This window comes from Pangasianodon hypophthalmus, chromosome 12 (assembly GCF_027358585.1).
Source record: "Pangasianodon hypophthalmus isolate fPanHyp1 chromosome 12, fPanHyp1.pri, whole genome shotgun sequence".
NCBI classification, from domain to species: Eukaryota; Metazoa; Chordata; class Actinopteri; order Siluriformes; family Pangasiidae; genus Pangasianodon; species Pangasianodon hypophthalmus.
Genome location: NC_069721.1, coordinates 21,934,568 through 21,953,006, shown reverse-complemented (window position 1 = coordinate 21,953,006; position 18,439 = coordinate 21,934,568). Strand labels below are relative to the sequence as shown.

The window sequence follows — 18,439 nt, the reverse complement described above, 5'->3', positions numbered from 1 at the left end:
CCATAAGTATTTGGACAGTAACACAGTTTTTGTAATTTTGCCTCTATATACCACCACAATGGATTTGAAATGAAGCAATCGAGATGTGATAGAAGTGTAAACTTTCAGCTTTTATTAAAGGGGTTTAACAAAAACATTGCCTTAACCATTTAGGAATCACAGCCATTTTTTTCAGCTGAAGACTCGAAAAATCCCAGGTGATTTTTTCTAATCTTTAACTGTCCAGTTTGAGTGAATCTGTGCCCATGATAGCCTCAGACTCCTGTTCTTCCTTGACAGAAGTGGAACCCAGTATGGTCTTCTGCTCTTGTAGCCCATCCACCTTAAGGTTCAATGTTTTGTGCATGCTGAGATGCTTTTCTGCTCACCACGGTTGTAAAGAGTGATTATTTGAGTTAGCCTTCCTGGCAGCTTGAACCAATCTGGCCATTCTCCCATAACCTCTCTCATTAACACCCACAGTGGAAATTGTCACTCACTCAATGTTTTACTGTTTTTCACACAATTCTGTGTAAATTCTAGAGACTGTTGTGTGTGAAATTCCCAGGAGATCAGCAGTTTCTGAAATACTCAAACCAGCCCATCTGGTACCAACATCCATGCCACGATCAAAGTCGCAGAGATCACACTTTCCCCCATTCTGCTGTTTGATATGAACATTACCTGAAGCTCTTGACCTGTACCTGCATGATTTTTTTGCGTTGTGCTGCTGCCACATGATTGGCTGATTGGATAACTGCGTAAATGTGCAGGTGTACATGTGTTCCTAATAAAGTGGATGGTGAATGTATATGTACCTATTGTATACACACACATAGATATATTACTACATTACTACATAGATAATTACTACATCTACACCTAATCTTTACTACACAATGTTACTAACAGGTTGTGAATTGTGTGCAGTTTAAGGATAAGACACACTGAACTTTATTAATTACTCAGTTTTTCCTCACATCGTGACAGAATTATTTTCAAGCCGTTCTGGACTTTCGAACTAATTTTTTTTCCCCCCACATCTGAACAGCAGCAACAGTGAGGTTTAGTGTTAATTTTCCATTTCCAGGACGGCAGACCAGTGCTTGGTGCAGTGATTTCAGATCGAGTAAAGCTTAAGCTGTTCCTCCATGTCTTTCTCCGTCACCTCCCCAAATGTGTCCTGGTTTTCTTTAAGCAGCTTGAAGATTGCAGCGAGCTGCTCCTGCTGAACTCTGAAACAAACGTGAAAGAGACATGCAGAAACGTGAGAAATGCACAGCGCACGGGTCGGTTTTGACAGAAGGTTCGCTGTGAGAGCAATAAACAGTAGTGTGAAGATGTGGACAATAAAGTTGAGGTGAGATTATTCACTGGCCCATATCCTGCTGTCATTGTTTACATTTTCACCTGTGCAAACAGATGTGTCTTTAAGAGGAATTTTATAAAGTGTCATTGAGAAGAGTTTCACAAAGGAGTTTGTTTGCAGTGTCTCTTTCTTTGCTCATTGTTTCTATGGCTAACACATGAGCTAAAGCTAAGAGCTAGGCATATGGTGTGTGTGTTTGTGGGTGTGTGTGTGTGCCAAATTTCATTTTATAGGTCTGTTACTTCAAAGTATAAAGCGATATCCAGGATCTGAACAATACGACTTCTGAACAAAAGGGTTCGTAAAGTCTGGTGCTTCTTCAAACACTTAAAACAAAGTTCTGAAAGCCTGGAACATTCACATTTTTTCAAAACAGTGCAATATTCGTAGCTAAACAGTAGACAGGCAGCAGCAATAGGTCAAAGCGTGCATGCTGAAACACCTCGGTGGAAACGCTGCTGCAGTTTTCAGTGTCTCAGGATGATGACATTTAAACTATGTTAGCTACATTTAAACTATCTTTATTATCCAATCTGATTTTACTACATTAAACATTTTCAGAATCACATTTATTCACCGTATACACCAACATACATTACAAATTTGTCCAACTGCTTTGGTAGTTATGGTGAAAATGATTAAAAAGTGGAGTTATGGTAGTGCATAATGTTATAATTTCTCTATCAATGCAAGCTATAATGGATATAAAATACAATTACAGTTATTTTATACCACAGCAATTGGTGAAGCCGAAATTTTACTAATAGTTCATCCTCTCTCTTATTGACAATATTACTATGTATCTGCAAAAATTATAAGAAAGCACAACTAAAAGTAGATCACAAAAAAAGCCTAAGATTTTAAATATTCAAAGGAATTTTTCCCCCAGAAGTGAATATTCGAAAATCTGAACTGCACTCGCACTGTGAAACTGGTTCTGGCAGTTCTATTATGCACACACTCTGATATTTGAATTTTATTGCTTTTTCAAGTTATTTGAATTTTAATGTGTGCACAGAATACGTTCGTCTTGAGTTACTCCATGCATGTGAGAGAGAGAGAGAGAGAGAGAGAGAGAGAGACCAAGAGGAAGAAATGTTTACCTCTGTTCTTCCTCCAGCTCTTCTTTACTCATCATCTTCTCAAGCTGGCTCGTCCGTAACACACCAGGCATATACCTTAGGGCCTGATCCTTATCATCATCCTCACACATCCTGTTCACTGTTATACACACACATACACACACATAGTATATATCTATATATACATAACCGAATATGAATACATTATTCAGATCAAACAGACAATGCCATACAAATGCCTATTTTTTTTTAGAAATTCATGTGAGTGGGAGATTTTTTTTCTTTCATATGAGCAAGTGGTCAGACATGAAGCCTGTGGGACAGTCAGGGACAAAGAACAATCATTAACATGAATGTAACCATTACAGCGTTCATGCATCCTTAGTAACCGCCTGGTCAGGCCTGGTGTGGTCTGGTTTATATTTTGGGAAATAAACTAAACTAAATTCATTATCACATGTCACAGGCAGGTACAAAAACAAATAACAACTGCGCAAGCATGGTTTGAGAAAAAAAAACATCTCACACACATCACTATTACAAAAATTGCACTGTGCACAGGATATAGACAAAGATCCGTAACAAACAATGCAGAGGCAACAGTAGTGAGGAAAATCTCCCTGAGAAAATATGAAGAAAAAACATTTCTCTTCTGGGTGACACTGGACAGTGTGATTACAAACATTTACTCGTCTATAAGTGTATACTAGAAAGTAAAACAGTACTAAATGTGTTGAAAGGATGTTCAAATTGTGAATAAGAGTCCTGGGATAAGCACAGGACAGTCTTTATGCTTACAGCAGCAGTTTTTAGTAGAAATCCACAACATCCAGGTGAGATTAACCAGTGACGCAAGAGTGAGACTTGGATTTGAACTAAGTAAATACCTTCAATCATGCTGAACATTTATTTCTTGGAAAATAGAAGAGACAATCCACATCACAAATATTTAACATCATCCACTCTTCAAGAAATTTCCGTTACAGACACAGTTCCCTCCAGTCAAAGTGTCCTCAAGATGCAAGATGCAAGATTTATTTCGCATTGTGATGGGTTTTGGAGTGTTTTGTGAACGTGCAGTGTGTTTCTAACACGTGGTCATGTGGTTTTGGTACTCATCATAGGTGTCAACGTGTAGGGGAATGGCACACACTTCAGACTCTTAAGCTAAATAAGCCATAAGAGCAAATAATTCAGTCTCCATTAGTACAAAGAAAAAGGTCCACACCTCTGACGTTATATTTGCATTTGCGTCAGGAAAGTAAATGACAGCCATCGATTAGAGAATGAGACTGAATTTAGTTACCCTTAAAGAGGTTTTTTGCAATTTTTGCTAACTCAGAATTGTGCACGTCTAGCAGTGCTTTCCACTGTTCAGGAACATGGACCTTTTTTTTTTTACAAATATAGCACTGAAGTTTGTGCAAGTTTTATTTGCCGTTTGAGTTTAAGATTTAGCGTGAACTGATACACCCTGTTTGTCATGTCTAACAACACACGATCATTTATTGCCTGTTAAAATTAAACTCATAGGCAAATATGCAGCAGGAGTTCACGAATCTTATCCAGGTATTATGTTGACTTTACCCTTGCTCATACAGCAGAACAAACATATTTTATTTACCACATACCAATTTACACTAGAGCTATTATCACTATGGGGAACTGAGTTTTCCAAAATAACGCACGACATCCATGTTGCACGCACACTTGCCTTAACGAACACACTAGATAGTATGCTTCTGCCTAAAATATCATTACAGCAAAATACAGCACAATGTCTATGCCAACAGATACAGTTAGCATCTCCAGTATGATCAAGATACGATTTTATTCATCCTAGGTAAGAACAATTCAGTGTATGATAAAATTATGATGAATGTTTCTTTACTTTTGGTTATTTATGTGAAAGAAACACAAACTAAAGGAAAAAAATGTTATTTAAAGAATTAAAGGAAAACCAGTATGTGTCTTAGCTCTTACTCTTAGCAGTACCAATTATCTGACTGAGTGCAAAAGTTTGCAGCCCCCAATGGTTTCTGGGTTGAAGGAAAAGCTAAATGGACCTTTATCTACAGATAAAAGTGCTGCAAAAAGTTATAAAGGAGATGGGGATGTATCCTGCACATATGGCCAAATCAACAGATAACTGCTTGAAAAGAACCCAAGAAATTGCTTCTCAGCATCTAAAAGAAGTCGGTAGGGGAGAGGAAGATATTTTCCATATGTTTTATTGACTTATTGACTCCATTAGTGATCAGAGATATTTAACAGGAACAATTTTAAAAACATATTTCATCATCTGTCCTGTCCAGCGTGAGGATAAATATTTGTACAGCACAATAAACACAGTCACAAAGTACCGGATACAATTGCGGTCATAAGTTTACATACGCCTTACAGAATCTGCAAATGTGAATAATTTAAAAAAAAAAAAGATTGATCATAAAAATTGCAGTTTGTTTTTTATTTAGTACTGCCCTGAATAAGCTATTTCATATTACATGTAGTCCACAAGACACAATAATAACTGAATTTACACAAAAGAACCAGTTCAAAAGTTTACATACGCTTAATTCTTAATAATGTGTGTTGTTTCTGGATGATCAGTGACTGTTTTTATGTTTTGTGATAGTTGTTCATGAATCCCTTGTTTGTCCTGAGCAGTTAAACTTCCCACTGCTCTTCAGAAAAATCCTCCAGGTCCTGCACATTCTTTGCTTTCCCAACATCTTCTGCATATGTGACCCCTTTCCAGCAGTGGCTATATGATGTTTAGATCCCTCTTTTCACACTGAGGACAATTGAGGGACTCATACACAACTATTACAAAAGGTACAAACGTTCACTGATGCTCAAGAAGGCAACACACAACATTAAGAGCCAGGGGGGTGTAAACTTTTGAACGGGACAATCGGTGTAAATTGATATTATTTTGTCTTTTGGGAAACATGTAAATATCTTATGTAGCTTCTGAAAGGCAGTACTAAATGAAACAAATAAGATCTTTAAACAAAATAACAATTTACACTGATCATCCTGTTCAAAAGTTTACATCCCCTTGGCTCTTAATGTAGTGTGTTGCCTAGTGAACGAAGGATTTTTCTGAAGAGCAGTGGGCAGTTTAACTGCTCAGGACAAACAAGGGACTCATGTATTTCACATCTGCTGTGTGAAATAGCTTATTCATGGCAGTACTAAATAATAAAAATAAATAAAATTTTTATGATCCCTCTTATTATTTTTTTAATTATTCCCATTTTGCATAGGCGTATGTAAACTCATGACCCCAACTGTATACAGAAACCTGGATATAGACAAAGATCCTTAACAAACAAGGAAGAGGTGACGGCAGTGAGGAGAACCTCCCTGAGACAATGTGAAGAAAAAATCAGACTCAATAGAGAAGCCATCCTCTACTGGGTGACACTGGACAGTGTGATTATAAACATTTACTCGTCTATAAGTGTATACTAGAAAGTAAAACAGTACTAAATGTGTTGAAAGGATGTTCAAATTGTGAATAAGAGTCCTGGGATAAGCACAGGACAGTCTTTATGCTTACAGCAGCAGTTTTTAGTAGAAATCCACAACATCCAGGTGAGATTAACCAGTGACGCAAGAGTGAGACTTGGATTTGAACTAAATAAATACCTTCAATCATGCTGAACATTTATTTCTTGGAAAATAGAAGAGACAATCCACATCACAAATATTTAACATCATCCACTCTTCAAGAAATTTCCGTCACAGACACAGTTCCCTCCAGTCAAAGTGTCCTCAAGATGCAAGATTTATTTCGCATTGTGACGGGTTTTGGAGTGTTTTCTGAACGTGCAGTGTGTTTCTAACACGTGGTCATGTGGTTTTGGTACTCATCATAGGTGTCAACGTGTAGGGGAATGGCACACACTTCAGACTCTTAAGCTAAATAAGCCAAAAGAGCAAATAATTCAGTCTCCATAAGTACAAAGAAAAAGGTCCACACCTCTGGTGTTACATTTGCATTTGTGTAAGGAAAGTAAATGACAGCCATCGATTAGAGAATGAGACTGAATGTGTGTACTTGAGAACCGTCTCAAACAAAGAGGACAGAAACTTCATTATAACAAAGACAAAAAAACCTGAGATAAACATCTGAGCAGGAAATTCAACAGGAGAGATGTCACATCAAGTGTTTTAAATAATCCTAGGATACTTTGTATTGTAGCAACCATCGTAATTTTTTTTACACAATATTAATCGCAATATTTCACTTGTGTGCATATGAAGAGCATGGCAATAAAAACTTGGGCTGTAACTTTCAGAAGATTTGGACTGATGCATCGATGTAAAAGGCAATGATTGAAATTAATCATGGCATTTATAAATCAATTATTATTGATTATAATTTTTTTAAATAAATCCATTATCACCATCAAAAAAGGACAACCAACTGGTGCGTAAAAAATAATTAATTTTTTTTAAAACTTACGTGTGAAGAGGCTAGCAAGGTGATTTGCCCACAACTCTGAACCTTAAAACAGTCCTTCTGTATGTCATCATCATTTACGAGCAGTAGGGATACCGCAGACTCCAAACAAAGTCGGTCACATATCAATCAGAGGATATATAAAATAATATTGAATAATATATTGCATCATACATTTCATTAAATTTGTGGATGACACCACAATTGTGGGACTCATCACCAATAATGACAAGGTGGCATACAGGGATGAGGTGGAACAGGTGTCCAGTTTCAGGTTCTTAGGTGTAAAGATCACCAACGACTTCACGTGGACTCCTCACTTTTAGCTAAAAAGGCACTCCAACGCCACAACTTCTTGAGGAAGCTGAAAAAGTTCATGCTGGCTATGATAGAAAGAGGTCAGAACACACAGTGCATCGCAGCTTGCTGCGTATGGGGCTGCGTAGCCACAGACCCTTTAGAGTGCCCATGCTGACTCCTGTCCACCACCGAAAGCATCTACAATGGGCACATGAGCATCAGACCTGGACCAATGGAAGGAGGTTCCTGGTCTGATGAATCACATTTTCTTTGCCATGTTCTGGCCTCTTTCAGAAGGATCATGCTTCCTGTCACACTGCAAAAATGGTTCAGGAATGGTTTGAGGAACACGATAAAGAGTTCAAGGTGTTGACTTGACCTCCAAATTCCTCAGATCTCAATCCGATTGAGCATCTGAAGTGAAGTGAAGTGACTTGTGGCCAAGTATCGTGACCCATACTCGGAATCTGTGCTCTGCATTTAACCCACCCAAGTGCACACACACACAGTAGTGAACACACACCCGGAGCAGTGGGCAGCCTTTTTTGCTGCGGCGCCCGGGAGCAGTTGGTGGACCGGTGCCTTGCTCAAGGGTCTCACCTCAGTCATGGTATTGAGGGTGGAAGAGAGAGCGCTGGTTATTCACTCCCCCCACATACAATCCCTGCTGGACCTGAGACTCGAACGAACAACCTTCAGGTTCACCTTCGGGTTGCAGGTCCAACTCTCTATCCATTAGGCCACGACTGCCCCCTAGTGGGCATCTGCTGGGTGTGCTGGACAAACAAATCCTATCCATGGAGACCCCACCTCACAACTTACAGGACTTAAAGAATCTGCTGCTAACGTCTTGGTGCCATCTACTTTCAACATCACGTAACTGCAACTTCAGAATAATGCAATAATACAAAAAAACTTACTCGCTGCTGCTGAGGATGGCCCCATACGGACAGCCTAAAGATCACCATGTGAGTCCTGTGAATGTTACCACAGGAATCCTAAAGATGCCTGTGAATGTCCTTCCTTGGATAGCTTCAGGACTGCAATTGCTAAGAAGAGTTTTGCACCCAAGTCTCCAGCATTGAACAGCTGATAACGTCAACACAGTAGACTTTAAGTTAAAACCATAATGAATTCAGAAATGACTTTGCTCATACTCATAAGCTCAAAAGTTCCTGTTTACACGACTGCACTTTTGAGCTATATACGATACAGTTATAGAAAGGGAATTATTTATAATCGCACTATCCGCCGTCACCCAGATGAGGATTTTATTCCCTTTTGAGTCTGGTTCCGCTCAAAGTTTCTTCCTCATGTTGTTTCAGGGAGTTTTTCCTTGCCACTCTCGCCTCTGGCTTGCTCATTAGAGATAAATTTATAAATGTAAAACTTTATATCTGGAATTTATATATTTCTGTAAAGCATCTTTGTAACAATGTTCATTGAATTCAATAAAACAGCTGAATACTACCACATTTCAAAATCATGTGGTTATTATTTTTACTTATTACTTAATATCAACCACATCTTATTTAGCAGAATCTCCTTATGCAATTATTTTGAAATCCCTGTATTAACTTTAGTGTTCAAATATTAGTTTGCAAATACAAATGAATGGCATGCTGTCAATTCATTTTTTTTCTGTTCAGCCTCCATGGAAGTAAAAGACTTGATTATACAGGTGGTGTTGATGATGTTCTTTTGAAATGTGTATGTAGTTATTGATCCTATTAAAAGTTAAGAAACACCCAGCCTCATTTGCACTGCAGTGGAGACTGAAAGTTGACCCATGCTATATTGATGAAGATGAAGATGACACAGTGAAGGCAGTGTGTTGACAAATGATTTATTGTTTTTTTTCTGGTTATTTTCTCATTTTTTTGGTTATTATGGTGCATTGTTTAATTCCTAATAAAAGAATACTATTATTAATGGAAAGCACACAGCCGATCAGATCAGTCCTGAGAAGGTGCAATACATCAGACAAATCAGTGAGGATATGGTTGTAAAGAGAGCTAATCCAATTTCAGAGAAATAACCAATAAGGAAAATGCTTTTAATCAGCAGAGTATCACAAAGGTGAGAAATGCAAATGCCTCTCAGGTGTGAAAATGTTCCCAGGAAGAAAACCACAAGGGATTACTCACCATAGCAACTACTGACTTTACATGAAAGTTTCCCTTTCCCTCATCCACTACATCCATATCTGGTCACGGCACAGATTTATCATGAAATGTATGGACCTTAAGGTTCGACTTGCTGCGTGTTCTGAGATGCTTTTCCTCTCACATCAGTTACAACAGGTGGTTATGTGAGTTATCATCAGCTTGAATCAGTCTGGCCATGCTCCTCTGACCTCTCTCATTAACAAGCCACAGAACTGCCGCTCACTGGATGCTTTTTTTTCTTTTTTTGCTGTGTTTTGTTTTTCACACCATTGTGTTACCTCTAGAGACTGTTGTGCATGAAAATCCCAGAAGATCAACAGCTTCTGAAACTGCCACTAACAACCACACCATGGTTCAAATCACTTTTTTTTTCTGAGACCAGTGTTTTTAATCACTTTCTAATAATTATTACATCTAATAATCATTCAAATTATTTTTAATGGGCTAGATATTTACACTTAGGCTTATTTAATCTTTTTTATCAGCCAAAATGATTCAGTGGTACCCTTAATAAATAACATTTTTCTATAGTGTACCTGATGTTAACTGTACACTTTTAGCTGGTCTAATGTTCTGTTCTCAGTCGAAAAAAATTCGATTCGACATTAATGAAGGTAAAACATTTATCTAGACAAAAAGGGGATGACACGGTGTCAGTGAGATTGTGAGATTTGGGTAGAGGGGGTAAGAAGACTGCTCTCTTTGTGTATTTGTGAGTGATACCTCATAGCATGATAAATGTTTAAAAAAAAAAAATTAAAATGAAAGTTTCTATGAAAAATGCATTAAGATCTGTTGTCAGGTCTGTTAAGATCCTGTTATCCAGACACTGATTAACTAAACTCTAAAGGTCAGGCGAACTCTAAGCTCCTTGTGCATAGTGCTTTTACTTGTAGACCGTGAGACATGTTTACCTGAGGCAGAGTGTGAAGACTCGTCATTCTCTGACTCGGCTTCCTCACACTGATCCCCGACAAGCTCTTGCTGGTTTGATGCACGTGGCTCGTCTGGCAGGTCTTCCGTCGTCTGCGCTGTACATTCAGATTCAGTCTGGGGTTCACTGAGTCCTGTGAGTGCTTCCTGAGACATGGGTAACATGTCCTTCACAACATCATACATTCATATTTCAGATAAACATGAATACAAATCTACAGCAAGTTCGCCTGCCGAATATAACCGCACTTCACACTGAAACGTAATCCTTAAAAATACTTCAATTATTTTATATTAAATTAAATCTCATTATTTTTGCATTAATGCTTGAATCCATTTAACATTTCATGCTCGAAACATCATTTTCCATGAAAAATGTACACTTTAGTTACTCCTATGAAATATTTGGTACATTCCACAAGCCACATGTTAAACAGGATGATCATTTTGTGGAGATCATGGGAAAAAGAAAAGTAAATTCTCTCATTCTTTTTTTTTTTCTATATGTTCATTGATATTGATGGACGAAGTTACTTTGAAAGTACAAGCTATTACCCAAATTATTCATTTTTAAAAAATAATCATTAGAATGACACAAGAAACCTTGTAAAAATGAGATACTGCTCCCGGAGATGGGCTAAATTTTTTTTTTTTTTTTTTGAATGGCTAAATTCACATTTTCCGAGTCAAATATTAAATTTTTTTAAAAACAAGGTCAATATTTAAATGTTACAATGGATAAATGGCGCTCAGAAAAAAGGAAGTGAGTTTTGTTATTAACCAAGGTGTGACCACAGTGCTTGTAAAACCTGAAGAGAACATGCATCAGGAGTACGATTTACAGACACTTTTAAAATGGTATGGTTAAACTTCCACTATGCAAACATGACTTTATGAAGTAACTGGCTGCATAAGCACTTTATAAACACTACATAAGCACTGCCCACCCTACCATCGAGCTGTTAGTGTGCTCCTGTTGCTCTTTATAAACACTACATAAGTACTGCTCTCCTCTTTCACTTTATAAACACTACATAGACACTTAATAAACACTACATAAGCACTGCTCACCCTACCTTGGAGCTGTTAGTGTGCTCCTCTTGCTCTTTATAAACACTACATAAACACTTTATAAACACTACATAAGCACTGCTCACCCTACCCTGGAGCTGTTACTGCTCTCCGTTTGCTCTTTATAAACACTACATAAGCACTGCTCACTCTACCTTCGAGCTGTTAGTGTGCTCCTCTTGCTCTTTATAAACGCCACATAAACACTTTATAAACACTACATAAACACTGCTCTCCTCTCGCTCTTTATAAACACTACATAAGCACTGCTCACCCTACCTTCGAGCTGTTAGTGCACTCCTCTTGCTCTTTATAAACACTAGATAAGCACTGCTCTCCTCTCGCTCTTTATAAACACTACATAAGCACTGCTCACCCTACCTTGGAGCTGTTAGTGTGCTCCTCTTGCACTTTATAAACACTACGTAAGCACTGCTCTCCTGTTGCTCTTTATAAACACTACATAAGCACTGCTCACCCTACCTTGGAGCTGTTTAGTGTGCTCTTCTTGCTCTTTATAAACACTACATAAACACTACATAAGCACTGCTCTCCTCTCGGGCTTTATAAACACTACATAAGTACTTTATAAACACTACATAAGCACTTCATAAGCACTGCTCTCCTCTTGGGCTTTATAAACACTACATAAGCACTTTATAAGCACTGCTCACCCTACCTTGGAGCTGTTTAGTGTGCTCCTCTTGCTCTTTATAAACACTACATAAACACTACATAAGCACTTTATAAACACTACATAAGCACTGCTCTCCCTTTGGGCTTTATAAACACTACATAAGCACTGCTCTCCTCCTGCGCTTTATAAACACTACATAAGCACTTTATAAGCACTGCTCACCCTACCTTGGAGCTGTCGGTGCTCTCCTCTTGCTCTTTGCAGGGTGGAAACGCCTCTCCTGGGCTTGCGTCTGTCTTTACCGAAACCGATTTATTTTTTCCAAATAACACAGCTGTGAGAAAACCAGCGATGATCGTGAAGACGACAGAAAGCCAGATGGCCCACATGTCCATGGAGGCGTCCATTAATTTCACCAATAAACTTTTACAGCTGGAGAGCTAGCTAGGCTTATGTCGAGCTTCTTCTTCTTTTTAGCCAAGCATCGGTGATTTGTTGATGCCTACAGATTGCAAATATAGGATCTGAAAGCTTATATGTCTGTCTCTGTAAACAGAAAGCAGTAAACTTTCATGCTTTTTGCTCAATCCGTTACCTACAATGAAAATGTAAACTACAGCCTCGGGATCAAATCCTAAATCCTACGAGGCGTTTGTGGGCATCATTGAAGCGCGGCGTTTGCGCAGACTCAGCCCATCACTGCGCAGGCCACACGCCCACCTGTCGTGTAAGATCATAAATATTAAAGACCCAATAGTCGTTTTTTTTTTTTTTTTTTTAATCCTCACTTGTATAAATAACCTTACTTGAATCACAGTGCTGATAAATCCTAGTATTCTCCACCATCCTTTATGCACTTCATGGCTAAGTATACTTTTCAAAATAACTAATAAAGAAAAAAACATTTATTTCTAAATTACTGAATTCCCTTTCGAGAATTTAACATCTGACCCAGAACTTGTTGCAAACCAACCATATATATATATATATATATATATATATATATATATATATATATATATAGATATATATATATATATATATAAAAATATAAAAGTTGAACTTAATAAAATGAGCATAAACATATAGCCTATAAACTCTCTTATTCAGTTGAGTAAGTGGTCTAACATCTAAAACATACTAATAAAACCTCAAATCTATTTATGTACCCCTACACTGCAGAAATTCAACACCTTGGATATAGGTAAATTTATCTAACAGTTATTTTACATTTATTATAAAGACTACTAAGCCTATTTCTAGACATTTTTAATAATTTGAAGTTATTTCAAGTGACTGTCTTGCTATAATTCTTACAAGAAATAATTGCTCAAAACAAATAAAATTGAAGACATCACCACTTGCTATTCACAATGAATTAAGATTGTTGTACCTATTTTTGTGTTAGGAGAGTTTCACACACGTTTCAGTTATGCACTTGTAAGTGCATAATTTCCATAATTTGCTAGTAGAATTTGGAGAATGCATTGTAACACTATTTAAAGATCTGGCAAGATGATTACACACATCTATTTACTCATCTTGAAGTGGTTTTCATTTCAGACAAGTACAAGATAAATTATTAATCCCTCATGGAGAAATTGAAAGTTAAATTTTACAAATTGTGGCTACTTCTGTAACTTTATTCCTCGTCTGTATTAAAGGTGCAGTAGTCTTTTTTTTTTTATTCCTTACCTGTACAAATAACCTAGAATATATGTAGAACATGACAAAAACAGCAATGGGTCAAGTCATAGCCTTAGCAAAAGTTTAGGGTCCCTTAGAAAACCATTTCAAAAAACTGACTTCAAGTTCAGAATGCTTGTCTGTGTTTGGACGCAGCTCCTGTCAGCCATTTTATAGACACTATGTGGTCCAACTAAGATCCTGGAGGTGGCTCTTCATAAACATGGGCAGAAATAGATCATGTTGAACCCACCTAACCTAGAGACCTGATCTTAGAGGGCAAGATTTACTTAATTCACCATTTAAAACAAGATAAATAAAAAATAAACAATTATTCAATCCAGTATACTTACCGGAAATCCCAAATGGTGCTGTCTGTCAGCACAATATGTTCAATTCGAGCTGTACTAGATTAAAATGCTCCCACCATAATAATTACAAGCACACAAGCATTAGCACAAAAATTTTATTAGCATTCACATGGAGCTTACAGCTGTGTACGTTTCCACAGAACAAATGCTGCCATTGAAAACGTGATAATGTTGGTGCACTACCTCCCACTGCGTAAATTAATCGAACGAAAGGTTTGCAGGAAGGACCCGCGCAGGTCATTCTGCTGCAGCTTTAAAAACCGTCAAATCAAGGCGTTACACGGGAGCAATCAGGAGAATACTGGAAACAGCCAAGCACTCTGCACTGCAACACGCCACCTTAACAGCTAACCAGCAATACTCAACTGCTGCGCAACTGCGCCTAGTGCACAAAAAATACACAAGGGAGAGCATTAGAAAATCACAGATATGCCAAATTAGCAGGTAACACACACAAGAGAAAAAAAAATCCAAATAGGTAGAGAATGTGATTTTACGTGAAAAGCGTTTGTCCAAATTTTAATACACTTGCATGTGTTAGGGCTAAACATCTGGCCAGAGTTTACATACAGAGATGAAAAATCAGCTTTATTACATTAGAGACTTGAATACACACTGCATTAAAGAAAAGACGTAATGAATTGAATAAAATGAACTTACTTTATTGGCTGGAAGATTACTTACATGAAGTACTAAACAAATGAACAAACTAGCAAAAAAAAAATATGAAGGAAAAAAAAAACTTTCCACCTAAGAATCTCACTTAAGCGCAAATATTCAATTCAATATGATCACACACTTCAAAATATGGTACAGAAAATTCTGGTCAACTGAACAAAGGCCAAAAAAAAAAGTTTTAAAAAGATGTAGACCGAGTTTGCAACAACCTTTTGGTCTGATAAGGTGAATATAGAAATCCTCAGATGGACTTTTCTTTCGATGTGATCCTCGGAATGAAGACTCATTCATCTGACATCATCTAGGAAAGAAAAGAGTCAGTGAGTTTTAAAGAATTTAAGGCACAGGATCATTATACAAGCACACAGTAGCTTGTATATTTCCTATATTTCCGTAAAAAGCAGCAGTTGCTGTCTAAGCACTAGTCACTTTTGGCCACCTTCAATTTAAAATAAAATAAAAAAAAAAAAGAAAGAAAAGAAAAGAAAAAGAAAAATCCTGTGCTTACAAAAGGCAAACCTTTTACACTTGTCTATTGAGCAACAAGTCTGTTGTAGAGTTGCTCGACTTACTGATTAACCCTAACTGGTGTTGAGTAACCTCAACGAAATGAGAAAACCTGGGGGTAGGGGATGCATTTCTGAAAGCAACTTTAAGACATCAGCAACCGCTGAAAATAAATTAAATTACTGTAGACAAATCATACGTGTTGCTTCGCTGACTCCTTACACGGGCTTTGAGAAAGCATCCCGCCTTTTTGGTTTTTTTTTCTGTCCTGCTTTCGTCTAGGGGCGTGTGACAAGGAAGATGGAAAAAGGCCTCAGTCCGTCGTCCTTCGAACGTACCTCAACACCACCTCAACACTCAATGAGACCGACCTGCTCCATAGCAACCGCCAAGCAGCAGCAGGCAGCCAATGGACGGACCACACACTAACTGCTCTCAAACTGCCCCCAAACTCCTCTTTTGCATACAGGAATCAGCAGCTTGGAGGAAAGAATTCCACATTAAGGTAAAAACGTTTACCACCCAGAATCTATTGGTTGCAAATAAAGAAATACTTACGGCTTTACCTTCTGTGGCTCCGAAACCGGGTTCTGGTTGTGCTTTTTTTTTTTTTTTTTTTTTTTTTTTTAAATACAGTCATGTATTTCTAAATATTTCATTAGTGCACTGCCATGGCACAAGGCACTAATTCAAAATACACCTGCATCATTCACAATACCTAAATATTTTTTCCCCAAAAACCTCTCGTTACTGCTGATCAATTTGTTTGGGTTCTTGTCCTTTCTATATAATTTTCTTTCTTTAAGAAACGAATTATAAAAGGAAAACAAACCGAGTTAGTATAGGAAATAAGGGACAAACACATTCTGGCCATACTGTTAAAGTAATACTATTTTCCAAAGCATCTTCCAGAATTCCTTACTTTTCCATGTCTACAAATGAATTCCTTTAATTTCCCAGACATGTGCAAGAACCCCGTTTTGGATTAAAGCATAAATCTGCCATTTAAATCATCGGCATCTGAAGCGATTTGGGAAGGTTTTAACAGTTTTGTGTAGTAGTTGTCAAAACATTTAGTGTCAGTTTTAAATCTCAAGTTGGTTGATTAGATATTTGGTTCAGGATTCATTAAAAATAAAGAAATAAAACCCTTCACAATAAAAGACCCGGAGGTCACTTTCCTGCAGGTGTGTTTTTACCTGCACTCGGGCTCACGACTCCTGGGCGGTTCCGTTGGCCTCAGGGGATTTGGGTCTGCTCCTGGACCTGGACCTCGACTTGGATTTGGACGCTCTGTTCGAGCGGGGACTGCGACTCCTGGAAGGAGACTTGGACTTAGATCTGGATCGGGACCTGGAAGGGGATTTGGATTTGCTCCTGCGGGGTGTGCGGCTCTTAGAGCGGGAGCGAGACCGAGAGTAGGACCTGGATCTGGAGCGGCTGTAGCGAGATCTGCTTCTGGAGCGAGAGCGACTCCTGCTGCGGGAACGGCTGTGTCTCCTGCGCCGGGGACTGCGACTGGAAAAACAAACACAACAACGCTAGTCAGCACAGAAATAAAATAAACCTGTAAAAACCGGACACCGTGTAATAAATTTTCTAAGATTAGAGTATGGAGCGCGACCCATCGAGTGACGTTTGTTTGTGTTCGCCTCTGCCAAGTTAGCTTCAGTAGCTAAACATTTTTTGATAACCGAGTAAAGGGGGGAAAACATACATATTATAACTACTATATAAGCAGTGCCAAAGTTTTTTTTTTTTGGCCATAGACTACACTAGCGCTGATTCGCTGTATTACTTTTAGGTTAGTTAATGATTAGCTGTTTTGTGGGTAAGTTCAAGTACGGCTCGGCCTTGTAGGCCGCAGTTGCACCGCGCTGGCAGTTTCCTGGGAACCGGTTAAACAGCGCTGTATTCGCACTGCTCCCTCAGGAAAACCCGAGGCTCGAGTTTGTTTACCAGGCCTCTTTGCTGCACAAAATATATGTGAAAAGCATACATTAAAATAACAAACGTAACGCAAAATACAATTTTATTGTATTACCACCAGAAATATATTTCATTTTGCATGAGGGTGATTTGTTATTTGTCACCACGCCATGTTCAACAGGCAGCCATTTGGATTTCGGCCTTTCTGTCATTTAGCTGTTATTTGCAATGGCGCCATGTTTGCGACCACAGTTTTGTGATTAGGATACAGACCTGCGACTCCTCCGTCCGTAGCCACCGTATCTGCGCGGCGGTCCTCCGCGGCGGCCGTAGTGGGAGTCCGGCGGTCGTCCGTAGCGCGCCATCTGCACGCGCAGCTCGCGTCCGTCCAGCAGCGCGCCGTCCATGGCGTCCATCGCGTCCTCGGCGTCTCGCTTGTCGTGGAAGCGCACGAAGGCGAACCCGCGGCTCTCCTTCGTGTACCGGTCTCTCGGGATGTACACGTCTCCGACGCGGCCGTACTTCTCGAAAACGCGCCGCAGCGTCTCGGGCGAGGTTCGGTAAGTCAGATTGTCCACTTTCAGCGAGGTCATGCCCTCGACATCGGGCGGAGGTCTACCGTAACTCATCTCTGCTTCTCACTTCTTTACTCACCTTTTAAAAATGATAAAGTGGAAATAAAACCGAGTTGAAAAGAAAAAGAAGAAAAACGCCGTTCGCCTACTCGAGACACACAACCGAACACGCCGCGCGCCTAAACCTGAAATGGCGGCAAGCACACTTCCGGGGTGGGTCCTTACAACAAGCGGAAGTTGTTTCCTTTTTATCGCGTCATTGCCATAGCTACCAAAGTAAGCTGGGAATGTTATATTGGTGGTATTAATATCCTGCATAAGAAGTGTAGTAACTTTCATATCAGAAAATGTTTCACAAAAGATCTGACCTATCCTCCAAAAGCTCTTGTGAAATAGAAATAAAAATTTGGTGTCTACACATAAGATTTGATCTGAGACTAATATATTTTCACTGCCCAGTAAGGTACAGGCAGAGATATTACCCATGCAATGCCTTTCTGAAGAGATTTCATGATGATATCTCAACACTATGTTCTTTCTGTGAGCCAGAATCTCTTTTACATCTGTTCTGCACTTACTCTAAAGGTTTCTGGAACCAGATATCCATATCCATATCCATGTTAATACATCATGCATTTGATAAAATAATTGTAACCCATGATATTGTTTTTAGACTGTAACAC

At 38.7% G+C, this 18,439-nt stretch overlaps 2 protein-coding genes across 8 annotated transcripts; both read right to left on the bottom strand.

Annotated features, from left to right (window-relative positions):
* Positions 1–91: 91 nt before the first annotated feature.
* Positions 92–12,966, bottom strand: LOC113527202 (matrix-remodeling-associated protein 7). Of its 4 annotated transcripts, none has more exons than XM_053238963.1 (4): positions 12,238–12,966; positions 10,284–10,470; positions 2,452–2,572; positions 92–1,214 (listed from the first exon to the last, which is right to left on the bottom strand). In XM_053238963.1, exons 1-4 carry the CDS (start codon positions 12,415–12,417, stop codon positions 1,100–1,102), a joined length of 603 nt encoding a protein of 200 aa, XP_053094938.1. In that variant the 5' UTR covers positions 12,418–12,966; the 3' UTR covers positions 92–1,099. The 4 variants fall into 4 exon arrangements, with proteins under 4 accessions (XP_053094938.1, XP_053094939.1, XP_053094940.1 ...); XM_053238964.1 differs by having other exon boundaries at positions 2,452–2,569; positions 12,238–12,961; XM_053238965.1 differs by having other exon boundaries at positions 10,284–10,449; positions 12,238–12,958.
* A 1,182-nt stretch (positions 12,967–14,148) lies between these two features.
* srsf2a (serine and arginine rich splicing factor 2a) lies at positions 14,149–17,983 on the bottom strand. Of its 4 annotated transcripts, none has more exons than XR_003402874.3 (4): positions 17,455–17,980; positions 16,452–16,770; positions 14,955–15,046; positions 14,149–14,449 (listed from the first exon to the last, which is right to left on the bottom strand). XR_003402874.3 is itself a non-coding variant. In XM_026915256.3 (4 exons), exons 1-3 carry the CDS (start codon positions 17,808–17,810, stop codon positions 16,464–16,466), a joined length of 555 nt encoding a protein of 184 aa, XP_026771057.1. In that variant the 5' UTR covers positions 17,811–17,983; the 3' UTR covers positions 14,149–15,046; positions 16,452–16,463. The 4 variants fall into 4 exon arrangements, 3 of the variants coding, with proteins under 3 accessions (XP_026771057.1, XP_053094829.1, XP_026771056.1); XM_026915256.3 differs by having other exon boundaries at positions 14,149–15,046; positions 16,452–16,569; positions 16,678–16,770; positions 17,455–17,983; XM_053238854.1 differs by having other exon boundaries at positions 14,149–15,731; positions 17,455–17,981.
* Positions 17,984–18,439: the final 456 nt, after the last annotated feature.